This window comes from Ranitomeya variabilis, chromosome 1, assembly GCF_051348905.1.
Source record: "Ranitomeya variabilis isolate aRanVar5 chromosome 1, aRanVar5.hap1, whole genome shotgun sequence".
Lineage (NCBI taxonomy): Eukaryota > Metazoa > Chordata > Amphibia > Anura > Dendrobatidae > Ranitomeya > Ranitomeya variabilis.
Window position 1 is genome coordinate 21509983 of NC_135232.1, and position 26349 is coordinate 21536331.

General features: G+C 46.7%; 1 protein-coding gene across 2 annotated transcripts in view; it reads right to left on the reverse strand.

Annotated features, from left to right (window-relative positions):
* Positions 1-16086: 16086 nt before the first annotated feature.
* The window catches only part of LOC143803032 (uncharacterized), a 68418-nt gene continuing 58155 nt past the window's right edge, over positions 16087-26349 (reverse strand). For both annotated transcript variants that reach the window (XM_077281377.1, XM_077281376.1), the window contains exons 2-5: positions 20821-20997; positions 20616-20739; positions 18423-18488; positions 16087-17281 (exon numbers count right to left, since the gene is read on the reverse strand). In XM_077281377.1, coding sequence (XP_077137492.1) covers positions 16278-17281; positions 18423-18488; positions 20616-20739; positions 20821-20997 — 1371 coding nt within the window. In that variant the 3' untranslated portion in view covers positions 16087-16277. The remainder of the gene's footprint in view (positions 17282-18422; positions 18489-20615; positions 20740-20820; positions 20998-26349) is intronic.

A 26349-nucleotide genomic window follows, 5' to 3' on the forward strand; every position in this document is an offset into this window, starting at 1 on the left:
AGAAGACACAGCAAGAGAGGAAGGGACAAAAGTGAGAAGACACAGGGCAAGAGAAGAAGGTACTAGAGTGAGGAAAAGAAACGGAGAGAGGGGAAGGGACGAATGTGACTAGAAGACCGGGCGAGTGAGAGGAAAGGAGTAAGAAGAGGGGATAAATGTGAGGAGAGAGGAATGGACGAGTGAGGAATGAGGAGAAGAGAATACGAGTATGAGTATGGAAATGACAAGTGTGAGAGAAGAAAGGACAAGTGGAAGGATGAGGAGAGAAGATGAGTGTAAGGAATGAGAGGTGATACGGGAAATGACCAGTGTGAGGATAAGTCATGGTTGAAGAGAAAGGACGAGTGTGGGTTGGGATTGATAGGAAAGGATGAGTGTGAGGGGAGAACATGAGGAGAGAGAAAAGGACAAGAGTGAGGAGAGAAGACCAATGTGAGAAGGGAGAGGACGAGTGTGAGGAAAAACGACAAATGTAATGAGGAAAAAAAGGAGGAGAGAAAAGTGTGAAACTAAGGAATGAGGAGAAAAGTGAAGGCATATTTGTGAGCTCTAGAGGGTAAGTGTAAAGAGAGGTAAGTTGACAAGTATGAGGAATTAGGGAAGAGGACTAATGTCGAGGGAGAGGGCAAGTGCAAGGGATGAGGTGAAGGGTCAAGTTAGAGGAGATGGCCTGGTTGGGTATGAGGAGAGGTTAAGGGGGGAATATGTGTATAGACTGGGGAAGAGGTCATGTCTTGAATGAGAAGGACAATTGTGAGGAGAGTAGATGGGAAAAGTGTGGGGAGCCAGGCAAAAAGCACGAGTGAGAGGTGAGGGGAAAAGTGTGAGGAGCTGGGGAAAGACGATGAATATGAGGAGCCAAAGTGGGTGAGGATCGTGGTGAGTGTGAGTAATTGGGGGTGGTAAGGGTACAAGTGTGCGGAGAGGAGATGAGTGTAAGGTTCCCCCTACAGAGGAGTCTTGAGAATAAAGGCCCACTGGCTGATTTCCTTCCCTTAACCCCTTAGTGATCGAGCCAATTTTGACCTTAATGACCAAACCAATTTTTACAATTCTGACCACTGTCACTTTGTGAGGTTATAGCTCTGGAGCGGTTCAACGTATCACAAAATAGTTAATAAATAACATTTCCCACATATTAACTTTACATCAGTTTCCCACATATTAACTTTACATCAGTTTGACTATTTGAAGACAAAATTGGCTGGAATCAATGGCGGGTGCAATGTCGCGTTTGGAGACCCCATGATGTACCTAAACAGTGGAAACCCCTCAATTCTAACTCCAACCCTAACACAACCCTAACCCCAACACACCCATAACCACAACCCTAACTAAACCCTTACCACAACCGTAACCCTAACACAACCCCAACACCAGAACCATAACTCCAACACAACCATAACCCTAGCCCAACACTAACCCCAACCCTAGCCCTAGTTCTTACCCCAACTGCAGAGAATGGAAAAAACCCACATTTTTTTTTTTATTATTTTTACCTAACTAAGGTGGTGATAAAAGAGCGTTTGATTTACTATTTTCTTATTTTGATCACTGTGATAGACCCTATCACAGTGATCAAAATGAACCAATAGGAAATATCTATTTTTGCCGGGTGGAGCCAGAGAGTCCGGGGATGGCACTTTTTTTTTTGCAGTCGTTATTCGGTGAGTAACGGCGATCACAAGACTGGGGACGGTAAAACCGACCCGAGTCATGTTCTCTGTCTTCTCAGCTACCCCTGGTAGTAGAGACCCTGGAGATTTTTTTGCGCTGGGGGGGCACTATACACTTATTTCTCACACAGCAGTGCTGGCACCACCAGGCAAGTGCCGGGGGCCCGCTTTGCCTTAGTGTTCACTGGTGAAGTCTGCCGTACATGTAAGGAATGGGCGTCACCTGTGTTATACAACTGGCACACAGATCTAACTGCTGTGATGGAAGCTAGCTGTTTGCAGTAGTTTGACCTTTTAGATGCCGCTTATATGCCTGTCAATCTTGTAGATTGTGAGCCCTCGCGGCCAGGTTCCTCTCTCCTACTGTACCAGTCGTGACTTGTATTGTTTAAGATTATTGTACTTGTTTTTATTATGTATACCCCTCCTCACATGTAAAGCGCCATGGAATAATAATAATCATGACAGCAGCATGTAAGATCGCAGGTTCAAGTTCCCTGCTGTTTATCAGGCAGCACACTGGCTCAGTGGTTAGCACTGTTACTTTGCAACGCTGGTGTCTTGGGTTCAAATCTCACCAAGGGGAACATCTGCAAGGAGTTTATATGCTCTCTCCATGTTTGCCTGGGTTTCCTCTGTGTTCTCCAGTTTTCTTCCATACGTTGTGACATGTCTCCCTATCAGTCCAGAGTCTCTCACCTAGCCAAATCCGTTCTCATACTTTGCACTGATGAGGGGCAATACCCCTAAACACTGTGTCTGCAAATTGAGATTTTGATTAGTCATCTTGTAAGGCTCATTAAAGGGTCGATAGTGACTTGCAGGATCGCTGCCCCAACAGGTGGCGCTATAGAGTTCAAATCCTCTTCCTCTCTTATAGGCAGAGACTTGTTAATCTAGCTGACCTGGCTGGAGAGGAGCCCCCTAGTGGACATATCTCTCTGTAACCTACGCTGTATTTTTGCAGTGTTTAAAGTACAACCTTTTTGCAATGAGGGAGCCTGCCTATTTCATACTGCATTAGGCCTGTCCCACACGTCCAGATAATTCCGGTACCGGAGTTATCCGTGTCCGTGTGCTCATGTGGCACATCAGTGTGGCACATGTGCGGCAGCCATGTGCCGACTGGGTACTACACGGACTGTGCAGGAGACAGCACTAGAGATAAGCGCTGTCCCCTGCATCTGGTGCTGAAGCCGGTATTCATTCCTTCTTCCCAGCAGCATTCGCTGAAGAGAAGGAATGAAAAATCATTGTTTTTTTATTTTTTTGTGTGTTTAAAATAAAGATCCTTGTCACCTCCCACCCCCTGTGCGCCCGCCCGCTGGAAATAAAATACTCACCCGGCTCCCTCGATGCTTCCTCTCAGCGCCGCACTTCTTCCTGTATGAGCGGTCACGTGGTACCGCTCATCACAGTGATGAATATGCGGCACCACCCCTATGGGAGGTGGAGCCGCATATTCATCACTGTAATGAGCGGTACCACGTGACCGCTCATACAGGACAAGCTGCGGTGCTGAGAGGAAGCATCGAGGGAGCCGGGTGAGTATTTTATTTCCAGTGGGCGGGCGCACATGGGGGTGGGAGGGGGGAGGTGACAAGGATCTTTATTTTAAACACAAAAAAAATAAAACAATAATTTTTCATTCCTTCTCTCCAGCAAACGCTGCTGGAGAGAAGAAATGAATGGTGGCTTCAGCACCACAAGCTGGGGGGACAGCGCTTACTGTAGCGCTGTCTCCTGCAGGGCACACGGACAGCATCGGTGTGCGGTACGTGTTTTACACGGACCCATTGACTTTAATGGGTCCGTGTGATACGTGTGCTCCCACGAACACTGACATGTCTCCGTGTTTTTCAAACGGACACACGGTCCGTTAAAACACGCTGACATGTGCAGAGACACATTGATTTTAATGTGTCTACGTGAGTCAGTGTCTCCGGTATGTGAGAAAACTGTCACCACACGTAACGGAGCCACTGACGTGTGAAACCGGCCTTATGACAGGTTCCATTAATTCTAAGTCCAATGGTCTTCTCTATTTTAACAGTTTCCATCCCTCATCGTTAAAACAAACGGGACAATTTTTGAGGACATTAAGGATTTTCAACATCGAACCTTAACCCTTACGAAACACTAAACATTGTGTTTATCCCAAAACCGTTATCGCCAAAGCTTACCAACAAGCTAAATATAGCACTCGACTGACCCTCTTACCACTGTGCATCCGTAATCCTGCTGACCCATTGTGTTTTATTACTGGCGTTAGTAACCAATGGGTTGATTTGGGTAAGATACTTGGTGACCATTGGAAAATCCCTTTTACTGGCAGGATTTCCTTTTTGATCTCTGAAAACCCACTGCTGACTGCCAGAAGGGCATCTGACTCATACGACGGTGGTCACGGAGTGGTGGCATACGCCTTAGGGGTCATTTACTTGTCGTGATGGCAATATTTGACATTATGCTCATCTTATTCTTTTTATTAATCCTGAAGATTCCAAGGAATAAAAAATAAAAACCTAAATTATTGTAAATGTATCAGATTAATGGCAAGAGCCTCACTTCAGTGGCCTCTCATTTCTAACCTCCGGGTTATGAATTAGATACGCTTTATTCGTAACTCAGATACATATGGTATGTAAGTTGGAACAGGGCTGGGGAAAAAAAAAAACAATACTGACCGGCCTGCCACCCACCATCCAGTCCTCTACTTTCCATCATCAATCGCGTGGCATCTCCAGCCTCTTCACTGTAGGCCAGGATGTTCAGCAGTGTACAGGTCTCAGAAACTACTGCCCGTCATAAGGTCATGATGTCAACGTCGTGACCTTATGATGTGCAGGGGCCTGGGCATGGCCAGAAGCCTTCAAGATGCAGAGCTCGACAGTGTAAAGAAGAGGATAGGATGGCCTGCAGCACGGCCCCAGGAGAGGCAAGTATTACTTTTTCTTTTTTTTAGCCAGTACCTCTCCGGTTGCTCCACTGCTCATGGTATGGTCCTTCTTCCTCCATTTGAGAGCTACATCTGACGTCTCCAAATCACCAGAGTATGTGAACTTTTGATCAGGGTCATTTGGATGTTTTGAGTTGTCATTATGATTTAAAAAGAGAAAACACAGTAGTTTGACAGTAAATGGCATCACCCAACCACTAACCATGAGTGGAGAAAAAGTTTTGGTGTTACTCATATTCTTTGAAAAAAGGCCAAGAAAGCAAAAATTCTGCTGGGGTATGTAAACTTTTGAACACAATTGTATATACAGCATGGCCCTTTCATTGGACTACTTATCTTACACAGATACTTAGGTTTTTTTATGCCATGCCGCCTTTTGATATTACTATTTCTGTCTACACTATTCGAATACACCAGTCATCACTTTGCCATGCGCCAAACTCACCTTTTTCTAAGATGACACCATAAGTCTTTGAGATGTGCTTGAACCTTATATTATCTGCGCACGCACTGTACGCATATAGCAGACATTACATTTATGTCATGCACCGCTTTTTTATCTTTTTAAATTCGTCATTATTTATCATTTCTCAGCGCATACGTCCTTTATATATATCGGGTCACAACAGTTAGGCTATGTTCACACTTTGCGGTTTTTGCTGCGGATCCGCAGCGGATTTGCAGCTGCAGATCCGCAGCCGTTTTCCATGCAGGGTACAGTACAATGTTACCCTATGGAAAACAAAAACCGCTGTGCCCACTTTGCGTTTTTCATCAGCGCGGATTTTCTGCGGAAAAAAAGAAGTAGCATGTCAATTCTTTCTGCAGATTCCGCAGCGGTTTTCCACCTGCACCAATAGGAAAGTGCAGCTGGAAACCCGCAGTGAAACCGCACAAAAAAACGCAGTGAAAACCACCGCCGTTTTGCACTGCGGTTTTTCCAAATCCGCAGCTGAAAAATCCGCAGCAAAAAAAGGAACGTGTGAACAAGCCCATATACATATGCTGAACTGCCTCCAAAGCCATCAGCACAATAACAAGTTGTTATTCAATTGTCAATCAGGTTTATATAATGACACTGTTTTCATCGTATCCCCTGATGAAGCCATACTCATGTGGTGAAACTTGTGCAGAAGGCTGTAGAATCTCTTATTTGAGAGAATCAGGATGATTATGCAAATGACACTCTGATCAGAGTGTAATCGGATTCTCTCAGATGTGGAAAAGATGGAGAAAAAATTTCTATCTTGTGAAGCCGCAGAAATCAGACCACACGCAGATGTCATCCAAGTGCAGTCCGATATTCTCCACGGACTCATTGACTTGAATGATCAAATCTCAGATCAAACTCAGGCATACAATTTTTGTCTTCAAATTCACGGCCCCATACCCAACATTGGTCCGGGTGCGAGCCGATGTTTTGTCTGATTGTACTTGGACAGCAAATACACTCGTCTGCACCCACCCTAAAACTCATAAATTCCGGGAGGTGGTCAGTATGCAAATAGCCTCTTCAGTGAGGAAGAGGGCTTTATCTCTGGTATCACCTATTGGATGTAGTAACCCTAAATGTCAATATCGAACCTTTCCACAAGACTTAGGATAAAAGCCAAACCAGAGTCTCAATATGCAGACACGTGTTTCAGGGTGTTGCCCTTCCTCTGTGCAAAGCATGAGATCTGATTTGGCTATGTGAAAGGCCTCTGACTGCGGTCTACAGGGGAACCTTTCTTCTTGAGGAGAGTGCCAAGCCGGTGTAAGGAGACTTATATGCCATGCAATGCTCCTTTGTGAAGAGAATTTGAAGTAGTCAGATCAGCAGTACCCACGACCCCTGAGATACACCTATTGTATCATCCTGATGAGCCTTACAACTCATGCTTCTATATTGCTCCTCTAGACTCTTTGCCAAGTGCATAAAATCGTAGCGATGAGATGTTTGGATCGGTATGATGAAACGATCATTTATAAAAACAGAAAATGTGCTAAAAAAAATTTTTCACAAAGTCGTGCATTTATGTACAACTAGATGGTGGCCCGATTCTAACGCATCGGGTATTCTAGAATATGTACAGGTCCTTCTCAAAAAATTAGCATATAGTGTTAAATTTCATTATTTACCATAATGTAATGATTACAATTAAACTTTCATATACTATAGATTCATTATCCACCAACTGAAATTTGTCAGGTCTTTTATTGTTTTAATACTGATGATTTTGGCATACAACTCCTGATAACCCAAAAAACCTGTCTCAATAAATTAGCATATTTCACCCGACCAATCAAATAAAAGTGTTTTTTAATACCAAACAAAAAAATCATCAAATAATAATGTTCAGTTATGCACTCAATACTTGGTCGGGAATCCTTTGGCAGAAATGACTGCTTCAATGCGGCGTGGCATGGAGGCAATCAGCCTGTGACACTGCTGAGATGTTATGGAGGCCCAGGATGCTTCAATAGCGGCCTTAAGCTCATCCAGAGTGTTGGGTCTTGCGTCTCTCAACTTTCTCTTCACAATATCCCACAGATTCTCTATGGGGTTCAGGTCAGGAGAGTTGGCAGGCCAATTGAGCACAGTAATACCATGGTCAGTAAACCATTTACCAGTGGTTTTGGCACTGTGAGCAGGTGCCAGGTCGTGCTGAAAAATGAAATCTTCATCTCCATAAAGCATTTCAGCCGATGGAAGCATGAAGTGCTCCAAAATCTCCTGATAGCTAGCTGCATTGACCCTGCCCTTGATGAAACACAGTGGACCAACACCAGCAGCTGACATGGCACCCCACACCATCACTGACTGTGGGTACTTGACACTGGACTTCAGGCATTTTGGCATTTCCTTCTCCCCAGTCTTCCTCCAGACTCTGGCACCTTGATTTCCGAATGACATGCAAAATTTGCTTTCATCAGAAAAAAGTACTTGGGACCACTTAGCAACAGTCCAGTGCTGCTTCTCTGTAGCCCAGGTCAGGCGCTTCTGCCGCTGTTTATGGTTCAAAAGTGGCTTTACCTGGGGAATGCGGCACCTGTAGCCCATTTCCTGCACACGCCTGTGCACGGTGGCTCTGGATGTTTCCACACCAGACTCAGTCCACTGCTTCCTCAGGTTCCGGTCACCTCTTCTCGTTGTACAGCGTTTTCTGCCACATTGTTTCCTTCCAACAGACTTACCATTGAGGTGCCTTGATACAGCACTCTGGGAACAGCCTATTTGTTGAGAAATTTCTTTCTGGGTCTTACCCTCTTGCTTGAGGGTGTCAATGATGGCCTTCTTGACATCTGTCAGGTCGCTAGTCTTACCCATGATGGGGGTTTTGAGTAATGAACCAGGCAGGGAGTTTTTAAAAGCCTCAGGTATCTTTTGCATGTGTTTAGAGTTAATTAGTTGATTCAGAAGATTAGGGTAATAGGTCATTGTAAAGGTACCGTCACACTAGGCGATATCGCCAGCAATCCGTGACGTTGCAGCGACCTGGATGGCGATATCGCTGTATTTGACACGCAGCAGCGATCTGGATCCCGCTGTGAAATTGCTGGTCGCTGCTAGAAGGTCTGCACATTATTTGGTCGCTAGGTCGCCGTGTATCGCCGTGTTTGACAGCAAAAGCGACGATACCAGCGATATTTTACACTGGTAACCAGGGTAAACATCGGGTTACTAAGCGCAGGGCCGCGCTTAGTAACCCGATGTTTACCCTGGTTACCAGCGTAAAAGTTAAAAAAACAAACAGTACATACTCACCTGCGCGTCTCCCAGTGTCTGCTTCCTGCTCTGACTGAGATCCGGCCCTAAAGTGAAAGTGAAAGCGGTGCGGTGACGTCACCGCTCTGCTGTTAGGGCCGGAGCTCAGTCAGCGTCAGGATGCAGAGGCTGGGGGACGCGCAGGTGAGCATGTACTGTTTGTTTTTTTTAACTTTTACGCTGGTAACCAGGGTAAACATCGGGTTACTAAGCGCGGCCCTGCGCTTAGCAACCCGATGTTTACCCTGGTTACCCGGGGACCTCGGCATCGCTGGTCGCTGGAGAGCGGTCTGTGTGACAGCTCTCCAGCGACCACACAGCGACGCTGCAGCGATCGGCATTGCTGTCGCTATCGCTGCAGCGTCGCTTAGTGTGACGGTACCTTAAGAGTCATGTCGGTCTGGTAGTTGGGGGCAGGTATATCTCGCCTAGATACCTGTCCTATGTGTGTTAGGCTGCTCTGTGTCTTCAGCATACTCATGGGTTAATTAGTGCAGGTTTAAAAGATGACCAGCTGGAGGAATCAGGTGTCAGCCTGGGGCACACAGAATGCCTGTCTGTGTGAGACAAACGTGAGTGAGAGCTATGCTCATGATCTATGTAATGTTAGCTGGGTGGGAGAAGCCCCCCCAGTTGTTAGTTAGGAACGTATCTGTATAGTTAGCGCCGGACAGGCAAGGATTTCTTTTTATGATTTGTTTTCTGTATTTGCTTTCACTTTAATAAATCTGACCTGAGGTCAGTCTACTTGGAAACCTGCTGTCGCCTCAGAGTTTAATGCACAAACCACGTGACCTTTGACCCCAGCAAAGGCGATCCCGGAGTGTTTTGTCACATTGTGGTGGAGAACGCGGGCACTCCGTGGCACAGGCGACAGTATGGAAGACGTGGTGAAAGCCCTAGTACAGTCCACTGCCATACAGCAGCAGGCCACTGCAGCACAGCAGGAAGCTAACCGCTTGATGGCCGCACAGCTGAAGGAGTTAATGGACGTGACGACTGCAGACCGCCAGCTTCTCCAACAGGTGGCGCAGCGCTTGGTGAGCATGCCTGAGGCTAACCCGGAAGCAGAGTCCAGGAGAATCCATGTGAGTCGGTACTGGCAAAAGCTGACCGCAGAAGATGACGTCGAGGCGTACCTGACAACGTTTGAGCGGACAGCGTTGAGAGAGAAGTGGCCGAAGGAACGATGGGCCGATCTAATTGCTCCGTTTCTCTCCGGTGAGGCCCAAAAAGCTTACCATGACTTGGACCCGGAAGTCGCTCAGGACTTTGAGAGGCTGAAAGCTGAGGTCCTGGCCCGGCTGGGTGTGACGACGGCTGTCCGTGCACAGAGGGTACATCAGTGGACCTATCAGCCTGATAAACCGCCGCGATCGCAGATGTTCGACCTGATCTACTTGATAAAGAAATGGCTGCAACCCGAGGTACTGACAACTCCGGAGATAATCCAGCGGATCGTTCTGGACAAGTACCTGAGAGTACTACCACCGGCGCTGAAAAAGTGGGTGAGCCAAGGAAATCCCGCGACAGCGGATCAACTTGTGGAATTGGTGGAGCGTTATTCCGTGGCGGAAGGACTTCCTGACGATACCTCCACCACCCGGTCTGTGCCTCCTCCTCGTGGAACCGGTAAGACTGTTCCAGGGACTGCGGGTGAAGGAAAATTACCTAAAACTGTGGGGGAGGTACCCGGGACTGCTCGCGCTCCGAGACCGAGACTGTCGGACTATGGTCTCAATAGGGGGCCTGTTAGGTGTTTCCGCTGCCATAAGGGCCATGTTTCTGCGAACTGTCCTGTTACCGCTGAACCCATGCAATGCGATGTTACAGACTCTAAAAAACGCATGTCTTTGGTTACACGGCTAGTGAATGTGAATGCGGGTCAAAATGATGCAGCGAAACATCTGTGTGAATTATCTGTTGATGGGAAAAATGTTGTGGCGTTACTAGACTCTGGAAGTGTGGTGACTCTAGTGAATGCCAGTCTGGTGGCACTCCCGTCTGGCCCGTCTGACAAGTTTTCTGTAACATGTGTGCATGGTGACACCTGCTCGTATCCTACAGCGGTCATATGTATTTCCACTCCATATGGGTCTGTGCAACACAAAGTGGGACTCATTCCCGCGTTGTTACACGATATAATCCTGGGTAGGGATTTTCCCCATTTCTGGCAGTTATGGGAGAATCAGTTGCTCCTTCACGGTAGCTGTGAACCTTCCCCCATGCCGTCTGGAGGTCCCGAGTTCCTAGATGAGACCCCACAGGAAGATGTTGCTGGGGAGGTTATTGAATCTAACCTTCAGTTCCCCTTCTCAGTTATGGCGGGGGAAACTGAGGAAACTGAGGAAACTCAGCGAGACGCGGAGGCAGACAGCCATCCAGCACCCTGCCTACCCGATTTGGGAGTCCAGTTGGATGACTTCCACAGCGAACAAATGAAAGATCCTACCCTGATTCAGGCTAGGAAAAATGTAAAAATGATTGATGGGGTACCCGTAGAACCTGTCACTAGGCTAGCGTGTCCGTACATGGTTCTTGAGAATGATTTACTCTACCAGGTAGAGAAAAAAGGGGAAGACACTGTGCAACAGTTAGTGGTACCCAAACCTTATCGGCGGAAGGTACTGGACCTGGCCCACGGACATATAATGGGGGGACATCTGGGGGTACAAAAAACCACAGAAAGGATATTGCATTGTTTTGTGTGGCCTGGAATACACAATGAGGTGCGTAACTATTGTGAGTCCTGTCCAGAGTGCCAAATATCTGCGCCTAAACCGCGGTTCTGTAGCCCTTTGGTACCCCTCCCTATTATTGGGGTCCCATTTGAGAGAATTGGGATGGATTTGGTTGGGCCCCTTCCCCGGTCCGCACGTGGGCACCAACATATCCTCGTCATCATGGACTATGCCACTCGTTACCCGGAAGCCATCCCTTTGCGTAACACTGCTACCAAAACGATCGCCAAAGAGTTGGTACAAGTGTTTAGTCGGGTGGGAATTCCAAAACAGATACTCACCGACCAGGGGACTCCCTTTATGTCAAGGGTGATGAAGGAGCTCTGCAGGCTCTTACAAATAGACCAGTTGCGTACGTCTGTCTATCACCCTCAAACAGATGGTCTGGTTGAGCGGTTCAATAAAACCTTAAAACAGATGCTCCGGAAGGCGATAGACAAAGATGGGAAGAACTGGGATTACTTGTTACCCTATTTGCTGTTTGCCATTAGGGAAGTTCCCCAGTCTTCCACAGGATTCTCGCCTTTCGAGCTATTATATGCCCGTCGTCCCCGTGGACTGTTGGACGTCGCAAAAGAAACCTGGGAAGGACAGGTCACTCCCTTTAAAACGGTGATAGACCATGTAGCGCAAATGCAGGACCGGATTGCTGCTGTCATGCCCCTTGTTAGGGAACATATGTTACAGGCCCAGGGAGCCCAGAGGCAAAGTTATGATAGAGGCGCCAAGGTCCGTACGTTTGCACCCGGGGATAGGGTGTTGATCCTAATCCCTACCGTGGATAGTAAATTTCTGGCAAAATGGCAGGGCCCCTTTGAGGTCATGGAACGAGTTGGAGAAGTGAACTATAAAGTGCACCAGCCTGGTAAGAGAAAACCAGAGCAGATTTATCATGTGAATCTGATAAAACCCTGGAAAGACCGCGCTGCCCTAACAGCGGATCTGCCCCGTCCGGTTTGCTCACCTACCATACCGGAGGTGCAGATTGCCGAGACTCTCTCTGAACGACAAAAATCTGAGGTTAAGCAGTTTTTGTTACAGAACCAACAGTTTTTCTCGGAAAAACCTGGCCAGACTAGGCTAGTGAAACATGAGATTGTCACAGAGCCTGGTGTCACAGTTCATGTGAAGCCATACCGGATTCCGGAAGCACGCCGTGAAGCCGTCTCCCGGGAGGTGAAGGCAATGTTGGACTTAGGAGTCATTGAAGAGTCGCACAGCGCCTGGTCCAGTCCAATCGTGTTGATACCTAAGCCGGATGGCTCGATACGGTTTTGCAATGACTTTCGGAAACTGAATGCGGTTTCTAAATTTGATGCCTACCCTATGCCCCGGGTCGATGAGTTGATCGATCGGCTGGGTAAAGCCCGATATATTACGACCCTGGATCTAACAAAGGGGTACTGGCAGATCCCTCTGGCCGAAGCGGCCAGAGAGAAGACGGCATTTGCTACACCGGAAGGGCTGTTCCAATATATCTACATGCCGTTTGGACTTCACGGAGCCCCAGCAACGTTCCAGAGACTGATGGATCGAGTCTTGAGGCCCCACAGGCAGTACGCTTCTGCCTACCTCGATGACATCGTAATTTACAGCATGGACTGGGGGACTCACCTCCAGAAAGTACAAGCGGTGATTGATGACCTGGGAGACGCAGGCTTAACGGCGAATCCCAAGAAATGTCACATCGGCCTTGAAGAAGCCCGATACTTGGGCTACGTGATTGGCAGAGGAGTGGTTAAACCCCAGTTCGACAAAATACAGGCAATTCAGCGCTGGCCGCAACCAGTGAACAAAAAACAAGTTCAAGCGTTCCTGGGGATTGCCGGCTATTATCGCCGGTTCATACCCAACTTTGCAGCCATTGCCACCCCCTTGACGGATCTTACCAAAGGGAAGGATTCCGTCATGGTAAAGTGGACTTCAGCGGCCGAAGAGGCCTTCCACAGCCTGAAACGGGCTTTGTGCTCTCAGCCCGTACTAGTGACTCCCGATTTCAGCAGCGAGTTTGTGGTGCAAACTGATGCCTCTGATACTGGTATAGGAGCTGTTCTTTCCCAGGTGAAGGACGGAGTGGAACACCCGGTCCTCTACCTCAGCCGGAAATTAAATGTACATGAGCAGAGGTATGCCGTGGTTGAAAAAGAGTGCCTAGCCATTAAATGGGCTCTCGACTCCCTCAAGTATTACCTGGCAGGTAGGAAGTTTAAGCTGGTCACAGACCATGCCCCTCTCAAGTGGATGCACCTCCACAAGGACCGTAATAGTAGGGTAACTCGCTGGTTCCTTGCCCTGCAGGCCTACTCTTTCACAGTAGAGCATCGCCCAGGGGCGCAGATGGGAAACGCCGATGCCCTATCCCGAGTGCACTGTTTCGGGAGTGTCCTTGCTCGACCGGAGTGGTCTGAGCAGGAGGGGGGGATATGTAAGAGTCATGTCGGTCTGGTAGTTGGGGGCAGGTATATCTCGCCTAGATACCTGTCCTATGTGTGTTAGGCTGCTCTGTGTCTTCAGCATACTCATGGGTTAATTAGTGCAGGTTTAAAAGATGACCAGCTGGAGGAATCAGGTGTCAGCCTGGGGCACACAGAATGCCTGTCTGTGTGAGACAAACGTGAGTGAGAGCTATGCTCATGATCTATGTAATGTTAGCTGGGTGGGAGAAGCCCCCCCAGTTGTTAGTTAGGAACGTATCTGTATAGTTAGCGCCGGACAGGCAAGGATTTCTTTTTATGATTTGTTTTCTGTATTTGCTTTCACTTTAATAAATCTGACCTGAGGTCAGTCTACTTGGAAACCTGCTGTCGCCTCAGAGTTTAATGCACAAACCACGTGACCTTTGACCCCAGCAAAGGCGATCCCGGAGTGTTTTGTCACATCATTTAGAGAACCTTTTCTTGATATGCTAATTTATTGAGACAGGTTTTTTGGGTTATCAGGAGTTGTATGCCAAAATCATCAGTATAAAAACAATAAAAGACCTGACAAATTTCAGTTGGTGGATAATGAATCTATAGTATATGAAAGTTTAATTGTAATCATTACATTATGGTAAATAATGAAATTTAACACTATATGCTAATTTTTTGAGAAGGACCTGTATGTATGCTTGTATATAGCAGCCACATAGTATATAGCACAGACCACGTAGTATATTAGGAGCCATGTAGTATATAGCAAATACTACGTTGCCTGTGCTATATACTATGTGGCTGCTATACAGTATACATACATACATATTGTAGAATACCCGATGCGTTACTACAGGCCACGCAGTATATAACAGTGGCTAAGCAGTATATAACACAGCCCAAACAGTATATAACACAGCCCACGTACTATATAACACAGCCCACGCAGTATATAACACAGGCGACGTAGTATATAACACAGGCCACGCAGTATATAACACAGGGCACGTAGTATATAGCAGCCACAAGGTATATAACACTGCCCACGCAGTATTTAGCAGTGTGGGCACCATATCTGTTGTGAATTCCGTTCTTGGGCTCCCTCCGGTGGTTGTAAATGGCACTTTTGTGAATTCTGCCCTTGGGCTCCCTCCGGTGGTTTTAAGTGGAACTGCTGCTCCTTGGGTTTAGCATTAGCAGCTGCTTCCACTGATCGTCTCTCCTGGCTCTGCTATTTAGCCTGGCTCTAGTCTTCAGCCAGTGCCAGCTGTCAATGTTTCTTGGTTGGATTCAGATCTCTCCTTGGATTTCTCTGATAGCCTGTCCATTTCAGCAAAGATAAGTCCTTGCTTGTTCTTTTGTTTGTCCACTTGCTGTGGACTTAATCGTTCAGCTCATGTTATGTTTTTTCTTGTCCAGCTTGTCAGTATGATATATTCAGCTTAGCTCGAAGCTCTGGGGAAGCAGATTTGCCCTCCACACCGTGAGTCGGGTGTGGAGTTTTTTTGTAAACTCTGTGTGGATTTTTCTAGCTTTTAATACTGACCGCACAGTATTCTTTCCTGTTCTGTCTATCTAGTTAGAAGTGGCCTCCTTTGCTAAATCCTGTGTTCATTCTGTGTATGTCATTTCCCTCTCCACTCACAGTCAATATTTGGGGGGGGCTATCTTTCCTTTTGCGATTTTCTCTGAGGCAAGATAGTTTTCTGTTTCCATCTTTAGGGGTAGTTAGTTCTCAGGCTGTGACGAGGTGTCTAGGGAGTGACAGGAACATCCCACGGCTACTTCTAGTGTTGGTGTTAGGATCAGGAACTGCGGTCAGTACAGATACCACCTCCTCAGAGCTCGTCCCATGTTGCTCCTTAACCACCAGATCATAACACATATCCCTGTTAAAAAAAATAATTAAAATAAAAAATAGTTATATACTCACCCCCTGGGATCCAGCGAAGCTCTGGTGATGAGCGCGCGGCTGCCGCTATCTTCCGTTCCCAGGATGCATTGCGAAATTACCCAGATGTCTGGCAGATTGCGGCCGGCGCGAGCGCATCGTCGGACGACGTTAGGTGAGAATAGCAGGTTTTTTGTTTTTTTATTATTTTTAACATTACATCTTTTCACTATTGATGCTGCATAGGCAGCATCAATAGTAAAAAGTTGGGGACACACAGGGTTAATAGCAGCGGTAACTGAGTGCGTTACACCGCGGCATAACGCGGCCCGTTACCGCTGGCATTAACCCTGTGTGAGCGGTGACTGGGGGGGGATTATGGAGCGGACGCCGGACACTGACTGCAGGGGAGTAGGGAAGGGACTAATCGGACTGTGGCTATCGCTGATTGGTCGCGGCAGCCATGACAGGCAGCTGGCAAGACCAATCAGCAACGCGGGATTTCTGTGACTGAAGTTGCCGACAGAAAGACGGAAGTACCCCTTAGACAATTATATATATAGATTCTCCAACCAGCTCTCTCTCTCTCTCGATTCCTCAGATTCTGAAGCAATATCTTAAAAAAAATTAAAGGATGAAGAAGGAGCCCAAATACAAGGCTTTAAGAATAAAATACAACATTTATTACAGATCGGTAAAATATACCGCAGATAGGGGTGGTATCTGGATTCTATTTACTATATTTCGATCAATTCTCATGAACGGAATAAGAATGTATTCTGAATGTAACAGCTGTATTTTCTTTCACTACTTCTCAATGAAACTATTAAAAACGAAGAAAGCGGCTACATCTAAACATGAGTCTTCTGATGTGCAGTAAGAACTGACTTTTTGTTAAAACATATTCCACATATACTACATGTGAACAGCTCCTTCCCTGTATGAGTTCTTTGATGCCTAAGAAGATTTATTTTCTGGAAAAAGCTCATCCCACAGTCTGGGCAGGAGTATGGCTTCTCCCCTGTGTGAATTTTTTGATGTGTAACAAGATTTGATTTCTGGCTAAAATATTTCCCACATTCTGAACAAAGGAAGGGCCTCTCCCCTGTGTGTATTCTTTGATGGTTCAAAAGATAATATTTGCTTGTTAACCATTTCCCACATTGTGGACATGAAAATACATTTGTTTTACGAGTTTTTTTATGTTCAGCTAGACTTGACCTTGGGCCAAAATGTCTTCCACTTTCAGAACATGTAAAAGACTTAGCTCTTGTGTGAGTTTTTTGATGTTTAACCAGAAGTGATTTGTGGGTAAAACACGTGTCACATTGTGAACAGGAGTACGGCTTCTCCTGTCTGTGAATTCGCTTATGTCTATCAAAGGCAGATTTCCAGGAAAAACATTTCCCACATTGTGGACATGAATATGACTTCTCCCGTGAGTGAATTTGTGAATGACTAATAAGAGCGGATTTCCACTTAAAACATTTCCAACATTCCGGACATGAATATGGCTTCTTCTCTATGTGAGTTTTCACATGACTAATAAGACCTGCTTTTGTGATAAAAAGTTTGTTGCATTCTGTACAAGTAAAAGGCTTCTCCCATGTCTGAGCTCTTTTCTGTTGAACATCCCTTACGAGTCCTTTATTTTGTTCAACCAATTGCTGTGAATCAGGAGATAGGACGTGTGTAGAAGGATCAAATGACCAATCTTGGATGTGAAGTGTTGATTGTATATCTTTTATATCTGAGATAATGGGAACTCCTTCATATATAGGAGGTATAACACCATAATCATCAACGTTAAAATCTGAAGACAGCCAAAGTTCCTCTGACTTCACAGGACAATAATCTGCAAAATGAAAGTGATTTTATTATTCTTAAAGAATATAACAACAAACCTATATTTCTACTTTAAAACTTTTATAACGTTTCATTTTTCAGAATGCCGGTCAAATCTTTTTACTTAAATGCACTTTTGCATAGTGAGGTCAGAGGGGAGGAGCTGCATATTGATAGGTTACGAGGAGAGGAGCTACATGTTAAGTCAGGAGATGGAGCTGCAAGATAAGAGGGGAGGAACTACATGGTAGGTCAGAGGGGAGGAGCCTCATGGTAGGTCAGAGGGGAGGGGCTGCATAATAGGTCAGAGGGGAGGGGGTGCATGGTAGCTCAGAGGGGAGGGGCTGAACAATAGGTCAAAGGGGAAGGGCTGCATGATAGGTCAGATGGGAGCAGCTATATGATAGTTCAGAGGGGAGGGGCTGCATGGTAGGTCAGAGGGGAGGAGCTGCATATTGACAGCTGCGAGGGGAGAAGCTGCTTAAGTCAGGAGGTGGAGCTGCAAGATAGGTCAGAGGGGAGGAACTACATGATAGGTCAGAGGGGAGGAGGTGCATGATAGGTCAGAGGGGAGGAGCTGCATGATAGGTCAGAGAAGAGGAGCTGCATGGCAGGTCAGAAGGGAGGAGCTGCATATTGAGTCAGAGTAGGTAAGAGGGGAGGGGCTGTATGGTCAGTCAGAGGGGAGGAGCTGCATAGTTATGTAGACAACAGCCATGGTTGCTGATCCTACAGAACATATCAGGTTGTGTCTAATGTCTATGGGCATTTATGGCTTTTAAGGTTGAATGTCGACATAAGACCATCATGTTTTACTTATAACCCAATATGTTGACCCAGAGGAGAGCACCAACACCACGAGGCGGATGCTAATTGCCCCATATTAGTGGAAAGATTCCGTACAGAATAGTCCCCCGGATCAACGTCCCGTCACAGAATTTAGTACCATAACCTGTCATATTATATCATACAAGAAGGTGTCCAGACTTCGTGAATCACTGGTAAAGTCAGGTCCTGTCTGCGGCACAATCTGCTCAGCCCAGATAACTAACAAAGTGTAAAAAAAAAAGTTCTTAAAAAAAAGAAACCGAATGCCCCCTTTACCTCAGTTAACAAAAATAAAATGTAAAAAAAAAAAAGAGAATACATACTTGGCATCACAGCATCCGGAAAAGTCCAATCCATGATACAAGATGAATTAACCTGATTTGTAAATTCTGTAAACAGGAAAAAACACAAGTATAAGTAAAACTTTTTTGATTGTGGCAAAAGCACAAAAAAAGGCAATCAGCTGTGATGTAAACATTGCATGTACCACAAAACTGCAAAAGCAAAATCAACTAAAATAAAATGAAAATAAAAATAAAAAATATGGGTCTGGCAGAAAAAAAAAATATATATATTTTTTATTTACAAAGTTTTGATTTTTTAAGCAAATAAAATTGGAAAAAAAGGAAGGTGTTTTGTTATCACTGTAATGGTAATAAACCGAAGAATCATCTTGTCAGGTCATAAAATAAAAAACAAAAAACAATGGTGGGAATGCGGGATTTTTTTTTATTGATTTTGTTTTTGCCAGTCTCCGTTACTCTACATCAGTGATGGCGAACCTATGACACGCGTGTCAGTGCTGACACGCGTAGTCATTTTCAGTGACACGCCGGCCGCGGCCCCATAGAAATTGCTTCTTTCCCAGGGTCTGAAGGAGAGGAAACTCTCCTTCAGGCCCTGGGAACCATATTAATGTGTAAAATAAAGAATTAAAATAAAAAATACTGCTATACTCACCTCTCCGACGCAGCCTGGACTTCAGCGAGGGAACCGGCAGCGTTGTTTGCTTAAAAATCGCGGTTTTCCTTCCTTACTTGAAGTCCCGGCTTGTGATTGGTCGCGTGCCGCCCATGTGACCGCGACGCGACCAATCACAGCAAGCCGTGACGTAATTTTAGGTCCTTCAGGATTTTAAAATTACGTTCCGGCGTTGTGATTGGTTGCGTCGCGGTCACATGGGCGGCACGCGACCAATCACAAGCCGGGACTTCAAGTAAGGAAGGAAAACCGCGATTTTTAAGCAAACAACGCTGCCGGTTCCCTCGCGGAGGTCCAGGCTGCGTCGGAGAGGTGAGTATAGCAATATTTTTTATTTTAATTCTTTATTTTACACATTAATGTTGTTTCGATACCGATACCCGATACCACAAAAGTATCGGATCTCGGTATCGGAATTCCGATACAGCAAATATCGGCCGATACTTGCGGTATCGGAATGCTAAACAATGGCATCCGATCCGATTTTTTATCGGATCGGATGCCATGCAGGAGGTCTGTGGGTCCAAACAACAGAGCTCCGGTGCAGAGCGTCTAGGCCTGGTACTTCCGGTAGGCCAGGCGCAGCTCCCGGAAGTCCCAGGCCTCTGCGTCGGATCTGTGTTGTTTGGGCGGCATTGCGCTGCTCCCTGCTGCGCCGGCCAGAAGTCCCAGGCTGCACTTCTGAGGCCTGAGGAGATCGCTGTCTGGAGGCCCTGTGATTGCTGTCTGGAGGCCCTGTGATTGCTGTCTGGAGGCCCAGTGATTGCTGTCTGGAGGCCCTGTGATTGCTGTCTGGAGGCCCTGTGACTACTACAGCAACCATCATCCAGTGAACTGTGGAGTGTCATTGGCCATTACTGAGATAAGTGAGAGGGAGCGCAGTGATGGCGAACCTGTGGCAGTCCAGCTGTTGCAAAACTACAATTCCCATCATGGCTGGCCATTCAAAGCAAAGGCTTTGGCTGTGAAGACATGATGGGAATTGTAGTTTTGCAACAGCTGGAGTGCCACAGGTTCGCCATCACTGGAAGAATTCCCCCTCCCCCTCACTTATCTTAGTTCACGGCACCCCACACAAGTTAAATAATAGCAAGACCAACAAAAGAAACCAACTGACAGATGAACAAAGAAGTCACTAAGCAGGTAAGTTAATTCTAATTATACATATTTGTTATTTAAACTATACATGTCGCAAAATTATGGTTTTTTATCAAGGTGACACACCACCCAAGTTATGCTCGGTTTTTTGGCGAATTTTGACACACCGAGCTCAAAAGGTTGCCCATCACTGCTCTACATGGAGAACATCTCACAAACACAGCAAAAAACAGAGATATAAAAAAGTTATTGCTATTTGCAAATGAAAGTGCAAATGAAAGTGACAAAATGAGAACTAAAAACAAACAGCAAGAAGACCCCCAAAAAGGGAACGGTGTGGAGGCCACAGATAACTCCTGTCCGATTCTCCTTCCTGACTGATTCCCCACAAAGGGAAAATGTGTAAACAATAATGTGTATTTAGTCCTGTCTATTACCTGGTGAGGTGCGGGGCCGGTGCTCCTCCATCATTACCTCCTGGTACCGATCCTTGTGTCCTTCTAGATACTCCCACTCCTCCATGGAGAGATAGACGGTGACGTCCTGACACCTTATAGGAACCTGACACACACAATGACACCGTCATCACCCAGAATCCTCCAGTGCTGTCCTGTATAATGTCCCAGCATTCCCAGCAGTCACCTCTCCAGTCAGCAGCTCAATCATCTTGTTGGCGAGTTCTAGGATCTTCTGGTTATTGATGTCCTCATGTATCCGGGAGTGAGGTGGAGGCTCCGGGATTGGGCTCAGGGTTCCTCCCCGTCCTTCAGACACAAAGGTCTGACAGCGATCACTAGAGGTCTTCACTACTTTGTAATCCTGAGTGTGGAGACATTAATAATATCACTACAGACATCTCCAGAGTCCATCACCTCTCCGGTCATATCCCCTGTTATTCCCATAGATAATGAGGTCATGTGATGACATCAGAGCCTCTCACCTCTCCGGTCATATCTCCTGTTATTCCCATAGATAATTAGGTCATGTGATGACATCAGAGCCTCTCACCTCTCCGGTCATATCCCGTTATTCCCATAGATAAAGAGGTCACGTGATGACACCAGAGCTTTTCACCTCTCCGGTCATATCTCCTGTTATTCCCATAGATAATGACATCATGTGAAGACATCAGAGCCTCTCACTAGGGTTGAGCGACTTTCCCTTTTTTTGGATCGAGTCGGGTTTCGCGAAACCCGACTTTGTCAAAAGTCGAGTCGAGTGTAATCGTCCGATTATCGCCAAAAGTCGGGGATCGACCGAAACACGAAACCCAATGCAAGTCAATGGGGAAGCATAGTCGGCAGTGAGTGGAGGCCAGGAAAATACCTACAGTGCCCATTTTAATGGTAAAAACATCCATTCTTGTTACTGAAGCTTGTCAATCTAAATTTACTTTATAATAATAGTTAGGCATTGGAAATTGGGTGTCATTTGGCTAAAGTTGTGGGGGGTAGGGCTGGTTCAAGTTTTTAGTGGGCCCCGGAAACGTGGACTACGTCAAGGCGGTGGAGCAGTGAGAGGTAAGTATTTCAAGTTTGCAAGTGCTGTGATCCTGAGCAAGCAGGGGGGCCCACTCGTTCGCATTGGCACTGGCACAGGGCCCCTCAAAGTACGTGTGTTTGCACGGCGGGGGCGCCTCCCACCGGCAGCGACACTTTTGCGTACTCTGAGGGGCCCTGTGCCAGTGACGTCACCAACGAGTATGTCCCCCCCACCTGATGAAGGAACCTGCACTTTCATCTGCACCTTTCTCTTTGTCCCTGTGTAAGGTGGTATAGTATGCGGGAAGGGGAACATGACTTTCAGCAGGGTCAGATTGTGGCTGTGTAGCGTGCAAGGGGAATGTAGTGGTCTGGGTCAATGTACCACAAGACTCATCTAGCACTGGCTGGGCAATGGCTAGGATGAGGAGGAAACACAGATATAGGCCCAAATAATAAAGTGGGCTAAATGCAGTTCAAAATTGGTAACAGGACTAACCAGGCGGCATTGCTTTGTTCAGTGGAGTAGAAAACCCAGGAGCAGCAGACACCGTTTTAAGGGCCCAACCACACTAGTAGGCCCAATGCAGTTAAATATTACAAATATAGGCCGAAAGCCTGAAGACTGAAGCTCAGGAAAATAACACAGGACAACACCAAGGTGCGGCAGACACCGTTACTAGGCCCAACCAAAGTAGTAGGCCAAATGCAGTGTTATCTTACCAACTACTTAATGAGAGCCTGAAGATTGAAGCTCAGCTTTGTTCAGTGGAGGGAGCGGCAGACACCATTTGTAGGCCCAATCCAACTAGTATCCCAAATCCAGTTTAATATTTCAAATATAGGCCGAAAGCCTGAAGATTGAAGCTCTGGCAAGTAAACCTGGAGAACACCTTGGAGTGGCCGACACCGTTAGTAGGCCCCATCCACACTAGTAGGCCAACTGCAGTGTTATATTAACAACAACAACTTTATGAGAACCTGAAGATTGAAGCTCAGGTAAGTAAACCTGGAGAACACCTTGGAGCGGCAGACACCGTTAGTAGGCCCCAACCACACTAGTAGGCCAACTGCAGTGTTATATAAACAACTACTTAATGAGAGCCTAAAGATTGAAGCTCAGGCAAGTAAACCTGGAGAACATCTTGGAGCGGCAGACACCGTTAGTAGGCCCCAACCACAGTTATATTAACAACAACTTAATGAGAGCCTGAAGATTGAAGCTCAGGCAAGTAAACCTGGAGAACACCTTGGAGCGGCAGACACCGTTAGTAGGCCCCAACCACACTAGTAGGCCAACTGCAGTGTTATATAAACAACTACTTAATGAGAGCCTGAAGATTGAAGCTCAGCTTTATTCAGTGGAGGAGACAAGGGAGGGGCAGCAGACACCGTTACTAGGGCCCAACCAAACGAGTTGGCCAAATGCAGTTTAATATTTAAAATGTAGGCCGAAAGCCTGAAGATTGAAGCTCAGGAAAACCAAACAGGAGAAAACCCAGGAGCGGCAGACACCATTAGTAGGGCCCAACCAGACAAGTAGGCCAAATGCAGTTTAATATCTGATAATATAGGCCGAAAGCCTGAAGACTGAAGCTCAGCTTTGTACAATGAAGGACAACACCAGGGAGCGGCAGACACTGTTAGTAGGCCCCAACCAAACTAGTAGGCCAAATGCAGTTTAATATCTGACAATATAGGCTGAAAGCCTGAAGACTGAAGCTCAGCTTTGTACAGTGAAGGACAACACCAGGGAGCGGCAGACACCATTAGTAGGCCCCAACCAAACTAGTAGGCCAACTGCAGTGTTATATTAACAACTACTTAATGAGAGCCTGAAGATTGAAGCTCAAGAAAACCAAACAGGAGAAAACCCAGGAGCGGCAGACACCGTTAGTAGGGCCCAACCAGACAAGTAGGCCAAATGCAGTTTAATATCTGATAATATAGGCCGAAAGCCTGAAGACCGTAGCTCAGCTTTGTACAGTGGAGGACAACTGTAATGGGAGACAGACACAATAAGTAGGCCTAAATGAGTAATTAGGCAAAATGCAGTTCAAAATTGGTAAGTGGAGTACACAGGCGGCATAGCGTGGTTCAGCGGAGGAGGGCATGTGTAATTAGTGTGTCATGAATCCCAATGGCTAGGGATAGCACAGGACAAGCAAAGTACAAATATATTACGGACGAGCTCTAGGGTGATGGAACCTGGGCTGACCGCTGCCCTACGCCTGACAAACGCAACTAGAGATAGCCAGGGAGCGTGCCTACGTTGGTTCTAGACGCCACGCACCAGCCTAAGAGCTAACTAGCACTGCAGGGAAAATAAAGACCTCACTTGCCTCCAGCGGAATGAACCCCAAAAGATATAGTTGCCCCCCACATGTATTGACGGTGAAATGAGAGGAAGGCACACACATAGAGATGATTTATATAGTTTTAGCAAATTGAGGCCCGCTGTAAACTAGAAAGCAGAACGATACAAAAGGGGACTGAGCGGTCAGCAAAAAACCCTAATCAAAAAAACCATCCTGAGATTACAAGAACCCATGTGCCAACTCATGGCACATGGGGAGAACCTCAGTCCACTAGAGCTACCAGCTAGCATAGAGACATAATAAGCAAGCTGGACAAAAAACCAAACAACTGAAAATCAGCACTTAGCTTATCCTGAAAGATCTGGGAGCAGGTAGGCAGGAACCAAACAGAGCACATCTGAATACATTGATAGCCGGCAAGGGAAATGACAGAAAGGCCAGGTAAAATAGGAAACACCCAGCCACTGATGGACAGGTGGAAACCAAAGGCCGCAACCCACCAAAGTCACCCAGTACCAGCAGTAACCACCAGAGGGAGCCCACAAACAGAATCCACAACAGTACCCCCCCCTTGAGGAGGGGTCACCGAACCCTCACGAGAACCCCCAGGGCGATCAGGGTGAGCTCTATGGAAGGCGCGGACCAAATCAGTCGCATGAACATCGGAGGCGACCACCCAGGAATTATCCTCCTGACCATAACCCTTCCACTTAACCAAATACTGGAGTTTGCGTCTGGAAACACGAGAATCCAAGATCTTCTCAACAACATACTCCAATTCTCCCTCCACCAGCACCGGAGCAGGAGGCTCAACCGAAGGAACAACGGGCACCTCATACCTCCGCAACAACGACCGATGGAACACATTATGAATAGCAAACGATGCTGGGAGATCCAAACGAAAAGATACAGGGTTAAGAATCTCCGAGATCCTATAAGGACCGATGAACCGAGGCTTGAACTTAGGAGAAGAGACCTTCATAGGGACAAAACGAGAAGACAACCACACCAAATCCCCAACAAGAAGTCGGGGACCCACGCGGCGACGGCGATTAGCAAACTGCTGAGTCTTCTCCTGAGATAACTTCAAATTGTCCACCACCTGATTCCAAATCTGATGTAGCCTGTCCACCACCACGTCCACTCCAGGACAATCCGAAGGCTCCACCTGACCAGAGGAAAAACGAGGATGAAACCCCGAATTACAAAAAAAAGGAGAGACCAACGTGGCCGAACTAGCCCGATTATTAAGAGCAAATTCGGCCAGTGGCAAAAAAGCACCCCAGTCATCTTGATCAGCAGAAACAAAACACCTCAAATAAGTTTCCAAGGTCTGATTAGTTCGCTCCGTCTGGCCATTCGTCTGAGGATGGAATGCAGACGAGAAAGACAAATCAATGCCCATCTTGGCACAAAACGTCCGCCAAAATCTAGACACAAACTGGGATCCCCTGTCAGAAACGATATTCTCCGGAATCCCATGCAAACGAACCATGTTCTGAAAAAATAAAGGGACCAACTCAGAGGAGGAAGGCAACTTAGGCAAGGGCACCAAATGAACCATCTTAGAAAAGCGGTCACACACAACCCAGATAACGGACATTTTCTGTGAAACCGGGAGATCAGAAATAAAATCCATGCAAATGTGCGTCCAAGGCCTCTTCGGGATGGGCAAGGATAACAACAACCCACTGGCCCGAGAACAGCAAGGCTTAGCTCGAGCACACACTTCACAAGACTGCACAAAGGTACGCACATCCCTAGACAAGGAAGGCCACCAAAAAGACCTGGCCACCAAGTCTCTAGTACCAAATATTCCAGGATGACCAGCCAACACAGAAGAATGGACCTCGGAGATGACTCTACTGGTCCAACCATCCGGAACAAACAGTCTTTCTGGTGGACAACGATCCGGTTTATCCACCTGAAACTCCTGCAATGCACGTCGCAAGTCTGGGGATACGGCGGACAATATTACCCCATCCCTAAGGATACCAGTAGGCCCAGAGTCTCCAGGAGAGTCAGGCACAAAACTCCTGGAAAGAGCATCTGCCTTCACATTCTTTGAACCTGGCAGGTATGAAACCACGAAATTGAAACGAGAAAAAAAACAACGACCAACGAGCCTGTCTAGGATTCAAACGCCTGGCAGACTCAAGGTAAATGAGATTCTTGTGATCAGTCAAGACCACCACACGATGTTTAGCACCCTCAAGCCAATGACGCCACTCCTCAAATGCCCACTTCATGGCCAAAAGCTCCCGATTACCCACATCATAATTGCGCTCGGCGGGCGAGAATTTTCTAGAGAAGAATGCACATGGCTTCATCACCGAGCCATTAGAACTTCTCTGTGACAAAACCGCCCCCGC